The 21,930-nt window shown below is 40.8% G+C and overlaps 1 protein-coding gene across 3 annotated transcripts in view; it reads left to right on the top strand.

The window, feature by feature from the left end:
* Positions 1 to 21,930, top strand: part of RAPGEF5 (Rap guanine nucleotide exchange factor 5) — a 212,243-nt gene that overhangs the window by 130,318 nt on the left and 59,995 nt on the right. For 2 of the 3 annotated variants that reach the window (XM_012773293.2, XM_012773295.2), the window contains 2 exons: positions 13,942 to 14,063; positions 14,505 to 14,593. In XM_012773293.2, coding sequence (XP_012628747.1) covers positions 13,942 to 14,063; positions 14,505 to 14,593 — 211 coding nt within the window. The remainder of the gene's footprint in view (positions 1 to 13,941; positions 14,064 to 14,504; positions 14,594 to 21,930) is intronic. The other variant, XM_012773294.2, reaches the window with a different exon arrangement.

Here is a 21,930-nt window from a genome sequence, read left to right on the forward strand (position 1 = left end):
TTTTATGTTTTTGCTCAGTTACTTTCCATAAAGCTTGTGCCAGTATTTACTTACATCAGCAGTACATGAAATTATTTGTTTTGTAATATCCTCACCCTCACCTTTACCCTCATTGAATACCATGGTTCTTAGTTGGAGAGAGTAAGAATCTTTGTCAGGTAAATGGGGGAAGGGAAGGGGAAGGAAAATATTATCTCATGTTTTCTTCAAATCTATATTTCTTTTCTAGTGCAGTTAAATATTTATAACTGGTATCAATCTGTTTATCTTTCTTCTGTAAATAATCCGTTTTTCTCCTCTTCCCATTTTTCCATTGGATTTTTCTCACTGATTTGTATAAGTTCTTTGTATATGAAGGATACAGAATTTTATTACATTTGTTGTTCATAGTTTTCCCCAGTTTGTTTCTTATTTATTTAATTATTTTTATATACATATGAGCAAACCCGTTAATTCTTTTTTTTTAATTAAAAATTTCCTTTAATATTAGAAAGCCCTTCCAAATTCCCATGGTAAGATATTCAATTTTATTTTATATTTTTCTATTTTTTCTGGAGTTGCTCTTTTCAGTTCGGTCTTTAATATAGCTATGATTTATTTTTGTGATGTAAAAGTAAGATTTTTTTGATTACCTATCACATGCATAATTTTTTCAGTTAATTTACTATTTTGTTACTAGCATTTAAAAAAATCAATTTTATTCTGGAAGAACTGAAATTCTGTGAACAGTCTTCCTCCAAGTTAAATATGTTGAGTACAGATTTAGTGATTCACTTTACCTTTCTGAGCTTCAGTTTTCTCATCTATTAAATTAGGACATTAGAGATCTAAGATTTCTTCTTGCTCTAAAATTCCTTTCTTAGCTAGAATATCCTCTTCCCCTTCCAGCAACATCCATATTTTGAGTATTCAACTCTTTTTGGCAAAATGTCACCATTTTATAATGGATAGCGATTGATTACTTAGGAAGCTTTGAGTAGCTCTTTATTCCTTCTAATTGAATATGCCTATCAATGCCAAAAATCATTCTGTTCTTTTATGTTCTAAAAATACTCTAGTGCATAGAACTTCTAAAAATTTGCTGTGTGAAATAGTGTTGATACAGGACAGATGGCTGATGTAGCATATCCAGCTACAAGTGTCTGTGTTATCAGGGTATTAAAACTGTATTTCAAATCAAGTCATTAAATAATTTGGAATTGTTTTTCTGAGTTCAGAATGTCCTGAGGACGATCGAGATCTGGAATTCCCATGTCTTGACAAACTAAGAAAATGCTAGATAGTATTGCCTTGAATTCGTGGAAATACCAAGAAAGTGGCCTGGTTATTGATACTAGCTTAGATTCATGAACTAACCACCACCCACAGCCTAGCTCCAAACCACCGTCTTTTAAAAAAAGTTGCAAATTTTAATATCTGATGTATCTATCTCTCACATGAAGAATTTACTCTTTGAAGGCAGTCACATGTTTTATTTGAACTTCTTTGATCTCCAGTGTCTAGCAGTAGGCATTCAGTCAACGTTTATGGAACTGGAGCTAGTAGAGCAGGCAGCTGTGGGCGATTTGAAATGTCCCAAGTTCAGGCACTCAAATCAAATCTGTTAAAGTCCAAACTTGTACCAGCTTTAGGATTCCAGTTCACTGTAGATTTAGAGTTTTAAATTAAAAGCTTTCTACAGTGGAGAATTAACCTGGAAATGGGAAGCAGGAAAGGCAGGGAGGTGCATCACCAATAGTCACTTTGTAACTGTAGACAATCTTGTGAGAGAATCCATCCTTGATAAAGCGTAGATGCCAATGTTCAAACTTTAATCACAGTTCATGGAGCAAGGCTCTTACCTAGGTAGATTTGTATGTGAGGATTTTGACCTTCTTTGGCATAGTAAGTGCACATTACTATTCAGGGAAAGAGAACTTTGTTTTTCCATCTATATTAGCATTAAATTACTACTTCCTTCTCTTTCCTCCACACCTAACCTCCACCTCAGCAAGGAGGCAGGAGAGATCTATTACTGTCCAACCAAATGTATTGTTGTCTTATTCTAATTTTCTCCTATCCTTTTTACTTCCTGGTTTTTTATTTGTTTACTTGCTTGCCTGCCTCAAATCATTCTAGCAATATTTCATTGCATTTTAAATTCTCTTAACCTATTTTTAGTACCAACTTTCCGTTACTATTCGATGCACCAAGTGACGTACTGTCTTACCTTTTTCTGATCTTGTTTCAAACTCTGAAATTAAGTTTCCGAGATGGTTGCTGCAGAGACTAAAGGCGTTTCTCTCTAAAAACACCAAGGAATGTACAAAACATGAAAAAACACGAGTGTTTACTTAAGATGCTTTGTATCTCCTCACCCCCATTCCATGTGATCTAGCAGTTGCTACGGTAACCAGGAATTTTTCATTCCATAACTTGCATAAATACTGAGGCTGCACTTTTTGTTACTGCTTTGCCCTCTCTGAAGTTACACACACACACACACACACACACACACACACACACGTATATCCTCATGCACACACATGCAAACGTCCATTTACATACACATAAATGAAATTTGGACAGAGTTATCAGGTTCCCCAACTTGAAGCTTTTCCATTTTTTAAGTGTATTACTTTATACTTTCTCTACTTTTTAAGTTTGAAGAATACTTCTGGGTCTGTTTGGAGTTAAAAGAGTTCATTTTTTCAAATATTTTGTTTATGAAATTAGTCTTCACTTAATCAGGAAGTATTATCAAACACAAGAGAGTTTCAGATAGTATAGGAGGAATTTGGGAGGAGAAGCCAAAGCTATAGAAACCAATCAAGGCCAGCTAGAAGTGCCGCTCTGAAAATTCCTATTATTCTTTTGTTACTCAGATTTTAAAGTCTTCTATAAAACTGCTACTGCGAATTAGTCAAACCCCAAGTGACAAATATATCTGCAACTAGAACGCAGAAACTCTATTCTAGTCATAATCCAGGCTAGGTTTTCATCCTGTCTTTGGGCTGCTAGTAAGAAGTATCGATATTGATATTCTCCCTTTAGAAAAACTTTGCATGTCTCTTTCTCTCTCTCTCTGTCTCTCTCTCTGTCTCTCTCTCACACACACAGAAATGATTTGAGAACTCTTAAAAACCAGAAAGTATTTCTGTATAACATATTTATCATTTCTGATTTGAGAACTGTTAAAAACCAGAAAGTATTTCTGTATAACATATTTATCATTTCTGTAAAACCTTCTAGGAAGAAAGATTTCAGATTTATTTATTTGCCCTTTGGAAAAAGATCTCAGGCAAAATATATATTTGGTATTTTGAGGGATATCGAGATACACCAATAATAAGAGGTGGAAATAAGTGCTGTTCTCAGCACTAAGTCATCTCAGTTTTGCAAATCCCAGCATGACAGACTCTGTTGGGAACACACTGTGCAGAGCCTGTGGATGCTGTGGATTGATAGAGCTCACACGTTCCAAGGATTGACAGACACAAAGTTTTTGTCTAGTGATTCTGCTCATTGGCAATTTTTTTCCCCTTTCTTCTTCTATGTGTTAGGAAATGCTTAAGGATCTAATTTAGATTTCTGAAGGCACTCTCATTTCTTCTGAAGTTCTTTCAGGTAGGCCTCCATCGGGTCACGTGTGCATGTAATGTGGTGCCCTCAGTTGCCCTTTGACCTGAGCTGCTTGATTCCAGGGAAGCCGAGCCACTACGGAAGAGCCCTGGCCCACGGCACACAGGTGGCAGGTGGCTCGGAAAGTCTCAGTGACTTACCCGCTCAGCTGATCCTTCCACCTTCCCTTGGGCCTGCTAACCAGGGCAAGTGGATGTAACTCACAGGCCTCAGCAGAACGAAATGCCCGCCTTATCTGGAACAGAGCAGCAGCAGAAAGCAGTGGAGCTCCAGCTGCCTCACCTCAGGTGACCACGGCTGGCATCACACCTTGTTTGTTGCTGCTTGTGCTTTATCCTGTTTATACTTGTCTTGTGACAATGAACAGTACAGCTACTCTCTTGCAGATAGTCAGGAATCCCACCCAGGACAGAGGGCTCAGAAGGCATTAACCAACTCTTGACATTTTATTTTTAAAAAAGGTAAACATCAAAGACAACTGAACTTGCTCATCTCCCTTCTTTTAGTTTTCCTTCTCCAGAGGTGTACACTTCTTGGCAAGTGAGGCTTTGAGTTGAAGGGTGAGGTGAAGGCCAGAGAGGAACAGCCCAGCACTCCCATGAAAACAATCCATTTCATCCTCAGTCTTCTAGCAGAAGGGCTCGGAACCTCCTTTCCTACAGGTTCAGTGAGCTCTGTAATTAACTCCGGTGATGTCCCATGCCCCTCAAGATTGCATACAGCACCATAGGGAGTGGTTTTCATTGTAGGTGAAAAAATTGATTATTTGTGTGTTTCTTCAAATTTGGATGATATTCATACAAACATACACATGAACAAAATTATAGCAAGGCCCTGATACAAATCCAATTTTGTAACACTTTGGTGTTAACATATTTATATGGCGTACAGTTGCAATATAGTTTGTATGTTTGTGAACCCAATTACAGAGGGCTTTCTCTGTGTCCAGCAATCGATGAGGTCTATAAGGTAGGGATTATCTCATTTCACAGGCAAGAAAACTGATGCTCAGAGAGATCAAACAACTCTGTCATAGACCACCCAGGTAGTAAGTGACAAGTCTAGGATTTGAACCCAGGCAGATCTCTTTTTGCTTTGGTGGATATCAATTTAATTTGATTCAGGCTGTAAGTTTTTTCAAGGGCTGCCATCATCTGAGTTTCGTTTTTATGCTATTAAGAATTGGTTATTACCCATGAAATAGAGAGAAATGGACCATACCCCTGGCTTGAGGTTTGGTGGGAGGGATCTTGGTAAGGTGTGTGAATTGTTAAACAAATTAGATTTACCTAGCCACTGGTGATTAAATGGTAGTTGGGGTGGGACTATGCTAGGCTTTTTGCATGTATTATCTTTCCTAATGCCTAAAAGTTCCCTGAGTTCCCGATGACAGCATTATATTTCAGATGACACTCTGTGGCTTGGGGAGTATATTTCCCCCCCAGCAACACAGCTGTTGGATGGCTGCCAGGATTTGGCTCTAGGTAAGGCAAACCCTGTAACCCCTGTCCTCTATACAGTCTGACGCCTCATCTGCAGCTGTGACCCTGCCCTTTCTTGGAGGACAGGCCTCTTCCTGGGTGAGAAATGGCTCCAGAGAGAGACTTCAGAGTCAGAATCAAGCTCTGTTTCTGTTGTGTGAGCACTGTGCCCCCTGCCTAGACCTGGCTTTCGTGCGGTTTGGTTCCTTGCCACGGGGGTCTAGATCTTGTCCTTTCATTCTGCAGACTTCTAGCCTGAACTTATCTTTTCTACCCTCGCCTACTCCCTGGACTTAGCCCCTCTGGGGCTGAACCTCTGCCTCTTGGCCTTTGCTGACCTCTCTGTCCTTAATTTTTGGGTCACTCTGATTTCTAGTATCTATCTACTCATCTGTCATTCACCAGGCCATGTGTTCACTCAACAGGCACTAGTTCTGGGTGGCAGAATGAAACGGAGAACCGAACAGATTAGTTTTCTAAATTAAACTAGACCCTGTACTCAGGCAGTCAGCATCAGAGTGGACCTGGCCCTGAGGTTTCTCTTCCTCCTTCTACCCTCTGTCCCACTCCCAAATCTGGTCACCAACCAAGAACTTTGATATTGGAACTAAAGAACTGCTGGGAAAGATTTACTAAAATTTAAGCTTTTGTGATAAGAAACCATTAACACCTGTGTGATTGAATAACTAAGGTCATCTGGGAAGTGTGGCCCACGAAGCAAGCTGTGGGGGCTAAACTGCAGTAATCAGGTGTAGGCACTAGGCAAGGAGGGTTAAGACAATAAACTATGCAGGGGTTGGATCAGGTCAAGTAGGGAAATGCTAATACACCCTACTCCAAAGTGTTTAGATCTTTTAGTTTTCCTGACAACAGGAAGAGGGACTGCATGACCCACAGGATGTAGTCTGAATTCATGCGTCACCCGGCACCTCTTGCTCTCCTGCTCTGAGTAGGGTGGAGCCAGTGAGAGGCAGGAGATCAGAGGGCAGAAGGAGGCTGAGGTCAGGGTGTTTCTGCCCATCTCTCTCCAGCTTCCTCCTGCAGTAGCCTCTCATTCACACCTCCACCTCTCAAAGAGATCCAGTACTCAGCTTACCTCCCCTTGCCCCTTCCAGCCCAGGCGTGGTTAAGATCTCCCTCTTTGCTCATCTCTGGTTATCTCTCCATTCTTGTCTAGTTTCCTCAAAGCTACCTACACATCTGTAAGTAGTCCCTTCATTAAACACTTTCAAAACCCTAGCTGAGCGCGCCTTCCTTTCCTGCCAGGATCCAGAATGATCTGTCAAGCTAATACTGCGTAGTGAAATATACTTGTGATGAAATGACATTGACTTTATATTTCAAAATCCTACAATCCAGCCCCATCTCTTCTGCTCTATTGCGAAGTAGGTTCACTATCTGAAGTTGGCCCTGAGATCAAATCCCTAGGCTTGCTCTAGTTTTAGGGTTCTTAGACGACTTGTTTTATATGATGATAATTGTTAGAGGCAATAAGATTTAATACATACAGTTCTTCTGTAGCAGCCAGAAGCTTTCTTTCTAGTCATGTAGACTGGCTTTTTTTTGTGGGAGTTTGGGCAAGTTCCATAATAAATTTATGTTTGTTTTCACACCTGTCAGAGTCAGACTTTACCTAGATTTTGTAAATTTGAGGTGATGAATCCTTTTAGTCTTTTCATTTGAGTTATTAATCTTTATTAGTATTGGATTTAAAAAAAATAACTCATTATCATTATTTAAATACTCTCCTTCTGCCAAAGTAGCCTGTACAAAGATGTATTTGTTAGGCCAGTGCCTTCGCGGTTGGGTGAATCTAAACGGCTCACTTTGACACACATCTGCTTACTTAATCTTTCTCTTAATCAGTCCTATCTTGCCAGCAGTATTCATTTGACCTTTTTTTCCCCCTTAAAAGATCTGTTTACTTTTTTCCAAGAGAAAAGCGAATCATGAGATACAATGTCAGCAAATTATGTGAAGGTTGTTCTCAAACAAAATTCTTTTTAGCTAGAGGAGTTTTTTTTTTTTTTTAGATAAGTATTCCGATTCTGCTGTACCCACATTTATAGTACAAGAATAGATGTGGGCATTGGTGGTTTGGTCTGTAAGCTTTGTGTAAATTTCCATAGTACAAGATGGGAAGAGAGATCTAACTGCTAAATCATGTGCCTTCTTCCTTTACAGGAGAGCAAACACTTTGGGCTTCTGTGGAAGTGATAGAATCAGGACAGATAAATTTTGTCAAATCTCAGTGTTGGAAAGCAAGCAGAGCCTAGCCCCTACCTCAATCAAAAATCATCTTTACTTATTCTATGATTTTTTAAATTTCAGAATATTACAGAATATTTTTATTTATTTCAGAATATTACAGAATATTACAGGGGCACAAACATTTTGGTTATATAAATTACCTTGTACAGTTTGAGTCAAAGTTATAAGTGTGTCCATTACCCAGATAGTGTGCATTGTACCCATTAGGTATGAATTTGCCCATCCCCTGCCTTCTCGCCCCTCCCACTCTCTTCATTTCCATTGAATTTTACTGCCATATGTACACATGAGTGTTGATCACTTAGTTCCAATTTAATAGTGAGTACATGTGGTATTTGTTTTTCCATTCTTGTAATACTTCACTTACGAGGATTGTCTCCAATTCCATCCAGGTTGTTATAAAAGGTTATTAGTTCACCAATTTTTTTCATGGCTGAGTAGTACTCCATGGTTTACATATATCACATTTTATTAATCCACTCATGTATGGATGGGCACTTGGGTTGTTTCCACATCTTTGCAATTGTGAACTGTGCTGCTATAAACATTCGAGTGCAAGGTCTTTTTTATAAAATGTCTTTTTTTCCTCTGGGTAAATACCCAGTAGTGGGATTCCTGGATCAAATGTAGGTCTACTTTTAGTTCTTTGAGATATCTACATACTACTTTCCATGGAGGTTGAACTAGTTTGCAGTCCCACCAACAGTGTGTGAGTATTCCCTGTCTCTCTGCGTCCACGCCAGCATACTTGTTCTATGATGTTGTTGACAGACTCTGCTCCAGCTTGAGAGAGCTGGTTCTGTCTTGTTAGCGCTTCCTTAATCTGAGCCACAGTCGGCCTCCTTTATCTTGCCACCCACTAGTGGAAAGCCGTCTTTCTAGGACATCATGGGTAATTCCAGGACTCCGTCTCCCACAAGGCAGCGTAGCTCAGAGAGTGGAAATAACCTACTACCATCATCCTCCTGAACTCTTCTTTCTTAGACAATCTGGCTACCTGACGGTGCCCTTGTGGCTCTTTGGTACAGATTCCTGTGCACCATGTTCAGCAAACCCCTGTTGTCCACAGGCTCATCTCCGCCCAGTTCTTTTTTTTTTTTTTTTTTTTTCCATGTTCAGGTAAAATTCATGTAACATAAAATGAAGTATTTTAAAGTGTGCAGTTCAGTTTCTGCACAGTTCTCGAGCCCATCAGACTCAAGGCAGCTTTTGTATTGGGAGCCCTACTTCCACCAGTGTCCCTGAGTTGTATGGATGTAGGTACGTAGGCACCCACAAACCCCGAGTTCCACTAAGTCTACCCCCTGCCATCTTTAACTCTATTCCTGCTTCTGCCCTTGTCTCAGCTCTGGTCAGTCCTTCATTTTCCCCTTGAGCTCTGCCTGATCTGAGCTGGTTGAAGTATGGCCCTTAACACCATGCTTGACCCTGTCAACCCTCCTCTTCTCTTGGAATGCAATCCCCTGGAAGCTCTGAGCCTCACTGTGGCCTGACTGTCCTGTCACCTGACCCACCAGCAGACTGCCCTGCCCTGGCTATCAGCAGCAGGGTGAATCAGATCCCCTGTGATAGTTGCAATCTATAACACAGGGCATGGGCCATCTTAGGGGACATCTGTGGTTCCAAATAAGGGCACTGAATTTGAGCCTGTCTGGGTTCAGTCTCAGCTTCACCATTTCTCTGCTCTTTGATCTTTCTTGGTCAAGTTACTTCATCTCTCTGGGCCTCAGTATCTGTGAAATGGTGATTTTCGTAGTATTTAGCTCATAGGGACATTGTAATGATTAGGTAAGGTAACGGATGTTCAGCTCTTTGGCTTCGCCTGCTATGCAGGAAACCTTGGTAAGTGGTGGTGGTTGTTGGAGGTTTATCTGCCTGGTGGTGGCTCTTGCTTCCCCTGGTACCCAGTCCCGGGGGTCTGGTTGCTGCATGTGATGGTGCTGTCTCCTAGTTCTTGGGTTGTGGTTACCTCTACCACTGTGGAATAGAATTATGTTAGCTATCAATGGTCCAGTAACTAATAATTGCCTGATGTTTTACACTTCACAAAATACTTGTTATACTTTATCTTAAATAGTGGCCAAGGCCCAGTGCTGTCTCCCAGTGGTTGTAGCATGCACCACCCTCCCACCGTCTAATCCTGGATTAGAGCAGGCCATTCTGATCCAATATGTAGACCCTTGCCTGTCTTTGCCACTGCCTCGCTTGGCACTTATGCCCCTCAGTACAGCCCTGTACTGGCTGTACAGGGCTGTACTGTCTGTTGGAGTCCTGATCTGCCTGCACCTACAGTCAGGCCAGTGCTGTCTTCCACCAGAGACCAATCGCACCCCCTTAGGAAGGCTCCTCTGGGCACAATGTTCCCTCTCTCAGAGCCTGCAGAATTCACCATGGAAAAAATGTTCTTTGAGATTTCGATGTTGTTCTAATCCCCACTTTAAAACACACATTTCCCTATTCATCCTTTTGTTCATAAACTTTTTCATTTAGCAAACGTTCATTGAGAGTCTATCAAGTGTCAAGACTTGGCTAATTGTTGGGGATTCAAAGTGGAAGAAGATAGGGTGCTTGCCCACAAGTGAACTCCTAGTCTAAGGGGAGACAGGCAAGTGCATCGGTAAGTGCTCCTCAGAGTGCTGAGTTAGAAGGATGCAGGTGGGGCTGTGAGGTCACACAGAAGGGCCACCCATGTCAGAGTGGAGGCCAGGGGGGGCTTCCTGGAGGAGGTGATCCTTGAAGTGAACTTTGTGGGATGAATAAGAGTTAGGCCAAGAAGGCTGTGACATGAAAAGCGGCATAACAAGCTATTGGGTATAAATGCCTTCCTGTAAGTTAGCATCCTCAGTTACTGTGTTCACATACTTTAGGGCCAACAGCATTGGAACTTGTGCTACTTGTGTGACTTCTTGAATGCCATGGCGTCAAGCTAGGTGTTGGCCATATGAAAGGTTCTCTGGTGCTGCCCGCTTCAGATAGGTTGAATTTTGGAGCAATGGCCCTCTTCCAGCCGGCTCCTTTCCTTTATAATGAAATGTCCAAGACATAGTCTTCCCTTCTCTGTTCCCTTCCTCCTCGGTCACTCCCACTTGAATACTTCTTTCCTCTCTCCTGACCTAAAAGCGATCCCACCATCACTCTTTCTTTGACGTATCGTGTGTAAATTTCACAGTGTCAGACAGGGATTTCCTTGGATCTTTTTTTTTTTTTTTTTTTTTTTTTTTTATTTTTATTTTTTTTTTGAGACAGAGTCTCACTTTGTTGCCCGGGCTAGAGTGAGTGCCGTGGCGTCAGCCTAGCTCACAGCAACCTCAAACTCCTGGGCTCGAGTGATCCTTCTGCCTCAGCCTCCCGAGTAGCTGGGACTACAGGCATGCGCCACCATGCCCGGCTAATTTTTTTATATATATATCAGTTGGCCAATTAATTTCTTTCTATTTATAGTAGAGACGGGGTCTCGCTCAGGCTGGTTTTGAACTCCTGACCTTGAGCAATCCGCCCGCCTCGGCCTCCCAAGAGCTAGGATTACAGGCGTGAGCCACAGCGCCCGGCCATTTCCTTGGATCTTGATTTGCAAGATACAGTGCTCTCATGGTCCTCCTGGCTCATCTCGGTTTTGTGCTTTATGGTCACCCTATAAGCAGGTTCCCCTGTGACTCTGGTCTCTCTCCCCTTTATCTCTTCCCCTTACTCTGTTTCTAGTTCCTCTAATCCCCCATGTTCATAGTTACCCCTGTTTCCTGCTCTCCCTTAAAATCTCACTCATTGCCACAACTTAAATAATTCACACATCTGTCTCTATCCTTGACCTTGTCCAGAGACTTAATTCTTTATCTGCGACTGCGTGCTCAACACCTACAGCATGAAAGTCTACATCAACGGTCTGAAAGCAAATGCATCAGGCTCACCGGAACCCATCTTCCATACGTTATTTTCCTATTCAAAGGCATTCCCATTCTCTCAGTCACCCATAGTTATCTTTGAGTGTCAAATCCCATGGATGCTACTTTTGCACTGTCTCTTGCATTTGGCCACATCTGAGGGTTCTCATCTCGCTATGCTTACGCTGTCATGGAGCCTGTTAACTTGTCAGTTAAGAACAGGGAACTTCTCTCACTCATCTTCACTGGCCACTTGGTCTCCAGCATATAGTGCCTTACCCAGAGGAGGCCCTCACTCTTTGTTCCATGAATGACTGTCAGTTAAGTGTTTCAGTGCTTTACTTGCCTTTCATGAACTATTTGTCACTGAACGTATTTTCCATCACTCGTCCTCTTAATACTTTTATTCTTAACCAAGCAAGCAGTAGAATATGATTTCACACACAGAACCTCAACTATGGTATTTCTGCTCTTTTTCAGGCAGAGAAATTAGTGGAGGGTGCACGGAAGTACTAAGTTAACTCTCCTTCATAAAAGCCAGATATAATACATAGGATTATGATGCTTTCATGGGAATTTTTGATAACTTACATCTCCCTTTATACGTTGATTTTTTTTCTGCTTTTTCTCTTCTTTATTTTTAACAGGTTTTCAACACGGAAACTATCACAGTGACATAAGATGCTATTGATAGTACATCAATGTAATTCAGCTATTCCCCTGCCCAGCAGAGTGTGGCTGCTGTGTGCACAGCCATGTAATACATATTAGTTACACAGGCATTAGAGAAGCCCTTCCCATCCATATGTATGTGCGTGGCCTGTGGAAGTTAATAACGCCATATATCACATGCACATAGAATGTAAAACGTACTCCAGACTGACAGCGGGCTCATATAAAATGAGTATTGGCGCACAATTAAAGGAAACCAGGGAAAGATTTTTGTCCTTTCAAATAACAGATTTATTTGTCTGTTTCTGTGTATCTCAGCATCCCAGACTCTAATTCTGCCTGCCTTTCTTTTTAGGGGGGGTGGGGTCAATAGATGCCCCCCTCTCCAGCCATCTTATTTCACTTCAGCCACATGGATAACAAAAGAACCCCTTTGGAGAAATGAAAGATAGCAATTACACATTGGTATTCATGTTACGGGAGTCACACTGCCGTCCTCAGGGAGTTTAACAATGAATATCCAACATTAATTGCCACAGTAACTCTGAGTCTGGCCTTGCTGAAATGTAATACATCAGTTTTACATAGTAAGATTATTTGCCACTAAAAGATTAAAAAAGAATGATCATAAAATTATATTGCTGTTTAGACTGACCAATATTTTTTGTTTTTAAGAAAATCCTGGAGGACTTCAATGGCTAGGTTGCTATATTTTCTTAGGATTTCATACCAGGAGATAAAAAAATCACAATTTTATCACCAATTCAGTTGGCAATTATGGCAAGATTAGTGCCCTCCTATTCTTATAAAAGGTGAATAAAATGCATTGACATCCCTGATTGGCCTATGGAACCAATTAATAAGGCATAATGGATATGGTGCTTTTTATCTATTGGGGGCAGGGATATCCTTCTCTTTCTTGTTTGTTTCTAATTACAGGTAGGATTTTCTGTCAGTAGCACACGTTTCCCTTTGGAAAGAGGTGACATCATTGCGAAGATTGAACTTTTCTTTAATCTTTTGCTCCCATCATCAGAAATAGATAAAGCTCCGTTTTCTTATATGCATCTTACAGTTCTTTTTTTCCTGGGCTACCTTACACTTACTGGGTGTTGCACGCCGGGGGAATGTCACACTAAACACTCTGGAAGTGTTCATCACTCAGTCGGAGCCACACTGCTGGGTCAGCAGCCAGCCCTCCTCTGTGACAGAGCCATGTCAGCGGGCCACGCTCGCTCTGGGCTGGGGAAGCTGCGTGTGCAGAAATGAATGATGGTTCAGCTGCCTCTCCTTTCTACAGAGGGACTGAGGTGAAGAAAGTCAGGGCACTCACCCGTGACATCCGAATTTCAGCCTAGATGAGATTCTAACTAGAGAGCCATTTTTGCTTGTATTCTGGCAAAACAAGTACATGATAAATTTGAAGGCCATCTCAAGTCTGCAAAAAAAAAAAAATATTGAACTGAATGATCAAATGAGTAGGTTTTTTTTCCCCACTACCTTTTAAAGCAAGGCTGTGAAATAAATGAATATGATGATATGTGTCAACTGCTGAATATGGCTTACTCATTGTTTTAATGCTTAAATAATGTAGGTTTTAAGTGATTTTCCCATTTTGATAAAGTGTTTAATAAACATTCACAAGGTGAAAGAGAATATAGCACACATTTAATTAGTATGTTGTGCTTTTTGAAACTTTGAACTTTGTATTCTCTAATTCAAGTTGTTTAGGTAGTTTTAAGAATAAACTCTGAAATCCCACTTTTTCGTTCCCTGTTTCCTTTAAAGTACTTATGTCTCTCCAGTGCTTTATGTTTCAATAAAACTTGAGCCTGCATATTCTACTATTAGAGGGCGAATTTTTGGCCAGACTCTTCATTTATTTTCAATCTTTAAAGAAATGATGCTAAAGCAACTCTAGAAAATGCAGCTTTCGTTAGCTTCTTTTTTTTTTTTTCCTTTTTAATTCTCTCTCCCTTTCTCCTTCTCCCATCCATCACTCCCCTCCACAATTAAAGCAGGATGATGAAGTGACTACGACTGTTCAAGTGAAAGAGCAAGACCGGAGCGTCCTGGTGCTGAAGAAAGTGCAGAGCTGCGGCCCAGCCCCCACCGCTGGGAGCCCGGAGAGCCACTGCAGGTGAGAGTTTCCCTGCAGCCACGGAGGCACGCGCTCCGGTTTCCTTCTCCCTGCCTTCCCTTCTCACTCGCTCTCTGCCTCCTCTACCCTCCCTCCCTCTCTTTTCTCTCCGCCTCTCCAGCGTTCTAGCTGACTGCAGAGCTCTTAGCAGCCAGATGGGCTCAGTTCCTAGTGGAAGGACAGGGATGGCAAGATCTTTTAGCATTTAAGGGGATGCCTTTGTTAGTCACGGCTCACAATGGGCAGCTCCCGGCTGAGGGTCTTCGACCCTCATCTAGAGAGGAAAGATCCGGCGGCACTCTCAGACCGAGAGCTGCCCTTGCCTACCTTCGATGTGCCTTATTTCAAATACATCGACGAGGAGGATGAGGACGATGAATGGAGCAGCCGCTCGCAGTCCTCCACCGAGGATGACTCAGTGGACTCTCTGCTCTCTGACAGATACGTGGTAGTGTCCGGGACTCCGGAGAAGATTTTGGAGCACCTTCTGAATGACTTGCACCTGGAAGAAGTCCAGGACAAAGAGACAGGTAAGGCACGGAGTGTCTCTCCTGCTTCCAGACTCACAGCTGCTGATGCCCTTGTCTGTATCCTCAGGGGCAAGGCTCCCCCTGTTAGCTGAAACCGGGGTGGGGTGAAACAGCATATGCTTTGTGTGCCTTGTCCTTTGCCTTGTGCCATTTTGTTTAAATCCAGTAAATGGACACATGTAGTTTCCCAGCAGCTGCCCGGGAAGTAGGTGTACAAAGAAAATGATATGAAGGCAGATGTTCTTGATTCCTTGGCAATTTTTACCAAATTTCACCTAAAGGCAGTTGGCAAGAGGCCAAGATTCACTAGCCCACGTTCAATGGAAAGAAATACAGGGGGGGAGGGTTAGCAGGCACTCACCTGGCATGTGGGAAGTGCTGAGCTGGGGGCAGTAGCCTTCCTGCCCAAATGTCAACAATTAAAGCAACTACTCAGCAACTACATGGTTAGCAGCAACTTCTGCCTTTTTCCAAGTGGTTTACAAACTGCTGGCTCAGAGCAAGCCCTGGGGTGCAGAATATGATACTCAAAGCTTTCCAGACCAGAAATTGTAATTCACTGATGCCTTATCGATCAGACTTCCTGTCCTTTTCATTTAATCTGAGAGCAAAATACCCATTTAGCTTTTTCATCCATGCACTTTTGGAAACACTGCTATTTCATTTACAAAATGACTTATCTATAACTTCCTTTATCACAGAAGGGAGAGTACTTGCTTCTCTTAACCAGAATTTGTAATTTGTTCCAGCCTGAAGCAATTATCCCAATGAATAGGCCTCTGGCTATACCCTGGGTTTTGCAACTTGATTCCTTGACTAAAGTACACTTTTTGCTGCTACCATAGCACCTGTGATAACCACAGTTTCCTTAGGTTTTTACCTTGTAGAAGGGATTGTGAAATGACAGCTTAGGTGGGAACAAGAGTTTCCTTGCATCCTAGGAGTTTTGACTGAACATAAGTGACCTCTGGGTCTATAGTGTGCATTATAAAGGGCAATAAGAGAAACAAGGATGTGTGAAATATGTAAATGGGTAAAAAAAAAAGTAGCAAAATGACCAAATCATGTATCTTGCAGTAGTGTTATTGTTTAATCTTAAAATTTAAATAGAGACCTTATTTTGCAATGTGTTTGAAGAAAAAATCAATAGTTGTCATTTATATACACAAAAAATAAGCTAAAAGGAAAATGTTCTTATAGCATTTGCTGAGTTGATTTCATATATCTACAGATTAATATTTTGTGCATTTGAGCACTACTCCCATGTTCTGCTTCATCAAATATAATCATCATGGAAGTGGGCATAATTTTCCATGTACTGATTACCAGACTGCTTTTACACAGGTGGTTTGTACTAGAATACAGGCAAATTGTCTGTCATGGAGAGGACACTTGAAATGTGGTAGGTTTGGAAGAGTTGAATGCTTGCTTTTTCTTCATAACACCACGGTTCTATTCTGTAAATGCAAGAGTTTGTGTCAAGGTCGTATTAATAAGGGTAGAAATTATTAAAACCTAACTAGGCCTAACTTGATTTCTTTTGTCTTTCTTTCTAATTGTCATTAGTCTGTGTTCTCTTCTCTTCTGAGAAAAATGGCCTAGGTGCTCACTAACAAGTTCCCACTACTTAACACTGGAAATGATAAATCACTCGTTACTTTTACTAATGCCAGAAGCTGCCTCCTATTGGGAAATAGTGATGTCCATGGTGTATAGTGACTTATTCCTGTTTTCTTCTCAGTTATACTAACCCTGGGATAAAATATGTCACTTCAGCCATGTGTTCACAAAGCAAAGAGGACCATGACCTGGTGGCTTGGCTCTGGTAGCACCAATCTAAGCAGGGCAGAAGGGGTGCAGCCTCACCTGATTTCTGCTCATTTTCTTAAAGTTTGGGGGAAGGACACGTGAAACTTCAGAGTTTTGCAGAGACATTTGAGGGGGAAAAATCGGTAACAACTTTTCCTCTTTTCAAAGGAGAATTTTATGAAAATGAAAAAGTCAGTTCTGGAAAAAGTGATGTGTATATAAAAGAGATGCCTAAGTAGAAGTCACATGTAGCTCTTTAAAACTTCAAGTACAGCACTTGGAGAAAACAGTAGAAAAGCCACCATGTGGTTTTTGTTGATAAAATTAAAAGAAATGTAATAAATATCAAATGAAATGAATTTTGTGTGCAAACTGAAGAAAAGTGGTTATTAATTGTTTGAACACTAAATGAATCAGATATTTAAAGTAGCGTGGCCCTTTGTCAGTGGCAGAGGTGAATTCTGGTTCTTTATCTTGGTCCGGTTGGCAGCCCTCATTATCAAAGGCCTGTGTGCGCGGGAGCCCAGTAGAGTTGCATGAACCATATGGAGGACAGATGGGGGAGAATGAGACGGGGCTGCAATAAAAGTACACAGCAGCATTTTATGTTCCTGAGCACCCCTGTTAGGGAGGTGGAGCCATCTGGGGCTGGGTGGAGCCATATGGTGGCCCTGTACATGGCCCTGATAGCAACTGGGAAGAAAGGGTACAGGGGAGGAAGTAGAAGGTTGTGGAAGCTGTGACCAGGGAGAGGGATGAGCCTGTTCTGGCTCACATTCGAGGCCCACGAGAGGCAAGAGATGTGAGTAATTCCCCCCCTCTTTCCTGCAGAAATCACTTAGTTGTGAAAATGTAGGTGCACAGGCCCCAGTAGAAGAGGCTGTCTTTGCTCATACAGGACAAGTTGAAGTGGTTACTGATTGATGTTAACATGCAAGTGGGAAAAGTTTACTGAATTGCGGGGGAATAGGGAGGAGGATGCCAGGGCGATTGAGATAGGCATTTCTGTTGCTACTGGAATCAAGAAAGCATAGAAAACAACTAAACAATTCATACAGTATTCTATCACTAAATCAAGCTAAGTGTTAAAAGCAAAAATAACTTTAGAGATGCTACTAATGACTTTCCCAAATGACTTGATCGACACACACTAACCATACTTATCTTCATAATCCTTCAAATGCATACCTTTCCTCCCTGTGGCATTTGTACTCCCTGGTGGTACAGGTATAAAAAGTCATCCAGTGATATCTGTGGAATAAAGGGTGGGAGGGAGGAAGGAAGGAAGGAAGGGAGGGAGGGAGGAAGGAAGGAAGGAAGGAAGGAAGGAAGGAAGGAAGGAAGGAAGGAAGGAAGGAAGGAAGGAAGGAAGGAAGGAAGGAATTTCTTAAACTCTTAAATAGAAGATGAATGGGATATGCTAATAGGGAACAAGTAAACCAACCAAGCATTTATTTGGGTCTTCCATGCATTGCAGCCAGATTCGAAATACTCAATAATCTATGATATTCTCTCTTTTATGTATTACATTAGAAATATAACACTCCCAAATAGCACACCACAATTTGTTGTAATTTAAATTTTTTAACATTTCTTCCTTTGTCCCATAGTTCTTCATTGTTTAAAATAGAAAAACTAAGAGTCTGGTAACTGGATATTTATTTGTGAACATGGAAAGTGATTGAATCTGTTTTCAAAGATTTCTCTCTCTTTTTTTTTTTTTTTTTTTTGTTTCCAAGGTTCAGGTTCTGACTTGAAACATTTTGAAATGTTACAGGAAAATCAAGCAGTTTCTGCAGCTCTGTCTTTCATCTTTCCTTCTCTCAGAAATAGGGCAGGCATCACTGGGCATGAGATTTACATGAGAGAATTGTAAGGAAGGCAAGAAGGAAAAACACAAGGAATTGTGAGTGGAGGAGTTGGAGAGATGGAGGAACAGATTTGGACCCAGCCAGTCCTGCTCTGTTGTGGTCACAGTGGTTACTGCGCCAATTTAACCCCTTCCCCTCCCTGGAGAGGATAAAGTATGTTTTGCTTACAGACACTTCTGTAGGAAATAATGATTTCTGTTTCAGAGCAGGGGGGAAAACTGAAAAACCTTCTTATTGATTTTTCTTTCTGAATCTGTGTTATAACAAGTCTGCCTTAAGGAAAACACAGAGGAAATAATGTTATTTCCCATTTCTTAATTCCCACTTCTTTATTCATCTTTTGAAGAAAATGCCCTTATGATTCCAGGTTTCCAAGAAAATCAAGCAAATAGAATAGGATAGTAGGACTAGATAAAGCCTGCCAGCTGATTCTCATTAGACCTGACCTGATTTCTTTAAGGTATGGCTGCTTTTTTTTCCCTTTTTTTTTTTTTTAACTTCGTGAGGTTATCATTCAGTATAGTTCATTAACGTGCCTCGGTGGGGAAATGTCTACGCAGCCTGCCTTGATCATTTTGGGATACCTCAGTGTTGGTGGTTTGCTTTAAGCAGCACATAGTGGGTTGAACATGTGATTGAAGAAGTGAGTTATTACTGTTCTAAGGAGGCAACAACCTCTGTGAAAGTATCAGCTTTATATTGTAGGGATTTCTCACTCATTTGTTAGAATCCAAATGTTCTTGATGGTCAGCCTAGTGGCTTTTTCCAAGCATTGCACTAACCAAACCTTGCGTAAAGCTAGGACAGGCACCTCATTTTCTATTAATGCTTTTATCTTCTCCTCTGCCAGCACCAAGCTTGTAATAAGCCCTTGATATATAATTTTTGTGGAGGAAAATAAATAATGCTTTTGTTCTGATTGTTGGAAAGATAGAAGACAATTAAGTGAACTCCTTTCTTGCTTACCTTGCCTTTTGGGATAGCTAAAAGGGATGATGCTGGGTGCCTCTGTTCTAGGCTTTTTCTCCCAGGTAACCAGACCATAAAAACCCTGTAGCAGCATCACTTTTGCAGAACTAAAACTTTTCAAGGGTGGGTAGAGAAACTTTTAGATGGTGGTAAGTCTTTCCATGATTTGGAAAATTGATATGCACATGCAATCACCTTGTATTTATGTCTTGTCTTTTTTATTTCTGTAATGTCATGTAACAGACCAGGGTAGCTTATCTGCAGCTGCACATTAGGAGCACCTGGGGCACTTTTAAAACATACCAGTGCCCAGAGATTCTGTTTTAGCTGGCCTGAGTTGGCGGGTCTAGGTCTAATGGGCTTTAAAAGCTCCCCAGGGGATGCTAGTATGTAGCCAGGTTTGAAAGCCATTGAAATAGAACATTGTCTATGTCTCACACCCACTTTTTAAGACATATTGCAAGTTTCTAATGATTATAAATATACATTTGCTTCTACGAGTTAGGGGAATCATTCCCCCTTTCCTCCACCTCCTCTTTCTGGCCACTCTCTAGTGCTGTATGTCCAGCCTCATGTCTAATGGTCCCTGCCCTGGAGCCTCTGGAGCCCGAGAAGTTCATAATTGACAAACCTGCACTACTGGTCCATCCACTAAAGTGTTTTGTGTTTAAAAAAAAGATACAATCAGAGGGAACAGAGGCACTGGACACATACATTTGGTTTCTCCACTCTTGAAATGAGGAGGTGAGGATATTGTGAACAAAACCCAGTTGGTTTTTTATAAGGGTTCTATCACACTGCAAAATTCCCTGGGTGGTCCTTAGGTCTCACAGCCAAAAATGCTTACTTCTGTAAATAATAGATTTTAAGGAAGGAGAAACTGCACATTGCAGAATAGAAAGGGTACTAAAATGAAGTTCTTAAAGCCTTGAGTCCCAGATCTGGGATCCATTAGTAAACCAGCCTGAGACTTTGAGCAAGTCTTAAATGAAATGATCTCTGAAGTATCTTTTATCACTAAAACTGTTTGATTCAAAGGGACCTATATCCTCTTTCCTTTCAAAATATGTCACAGAACCATGGGATTCTAGATCAGAGGGAGACCTGAGAATTCAAGTCGATGACCTCCAGAATCTTAGTCATTTTATGCCTATAGCACCCTCAGTTAGCCATTGCTCAGGGGCTCAGGAAATTTGGTCTAACTTTGCATTACTTTAGATGATTGATACATTTCTTCAGCCTCATAGGGCTGTTAGAATGTTGATGGGGTATTAAGTTTGGGATCTAAGGTTCAGTGACCATACCTGGTGGTGATTTAAGTGTGTTTTTATATAACCTTGTCCAGTGGGGAACTTTTTAAGTTCTTTTGAGAAATTATGCTGTAACATTTCCAAAGAATAGCTTTGATATATTACCTACTAGTAAAATCCATTTGTGGAGTTTTATTACCAAGCCATTTTGGGATATTCAGAAACAATACTGTAGGAAAAAAACAGTAGTTTTCCCCAAGTGAGGAAATATTCTACATCATATCTCTTATACTAGCCATTTCCCTGCAATTTTTCAACTTTCCCCTGTACACACTGCTTCTGTAAAAAATACAACAGTGCCTTTTTCATTATTCAGTTTCTGTATGTACCTGAATTGAATACCTTAGAAAAAATTTAATTTCTTCATTCTATATGTAAATATCTTTGAAACCCTACTGTGTAGGCACTGTTCTAAATACCAGGTATACAACTGAAAACAAAATCAACAAACTCTGTACCCTCATGGAGGCTCATATTCCATTAGAGGGACTCAGATGATAAAATAAATAGGAAAATTCACATATTAAATGATGAGTGTTAAATAACCAATATCATTATAGGCACTAGTTTAGGATAACTATATTCACATATCTTGAAAAATAAAGCTGGAGGATATTTTAATGTATTTAAAATATTTTAATTAACATGAAACTTCTGATCATATTCAACCAAGTTCAGAACCTGATGAAATAGACTTAATAGAAATAAAAAAAAATAACATAAATAAATTATAACTATGTATAAGTATCCGTGGATGGCAAATAGCTACTATTAGAAGGTATAGAATCTGTATCCTTGGAAATGTTTGATAAGAGTATCAGCCTCTTTCCACCTTAAACTGTGAGAACAGCTCTCTAAGACAATTAACTGGACTAGGCTGCCACATGAGAGCTTTTTCAGCCTTATGAAACTGTCACTTTTAAATCTTAGGTTGCTTTTGTTTGCATATATACTAATAAAAAAAATCAGCGAGAGACTAAATTCATTAGCACAAATGCTAGCTTCCCTGGGTGTGGATCAGATGCAGATGAAGAACACCACTGTTCAGTAAGGACTCTTTTTTTTTCCAGATACAGCAAAGACTTGGAACTGCTATCCACAGTGACAGGAAAAAAATCCCCAGAATGGTGTCAAGAGAGAACCTAGCAGTAAAAGTGCTTGGATTAGAATGTGCTCTGCAGTGTTTGTGCTAGGGTTTTTGTTTTGGTTTGGAATTTTGGCAGTTCTTGAGCTTCTCTCCTAATTACTTATATGGAGAGTGTTATGTACTGTATTTGCTGACCATAATTGAAGCATTGGAAGACTTTGTAAATTAATGTTGACAAAGTGATGTGATAATTAGGATTGTGTAGAAATTTTGTTCTCGGTTGCCTCGTTT

Source organism: Microcebus murinus, chromosome 9 (assembly GCF_040939455.1).
Source record: "Microcebus murinus isolate Inina chromosome 9, M.murinus_Inina_mat1.0, whole genome shotgun sequence".
Taxonomy (NCBI): Eukaryota; Metazoa; Chordata; class Mammalia; order Primates; family Cheirogaleidae; genus Microcebus; species Microcebus murinus.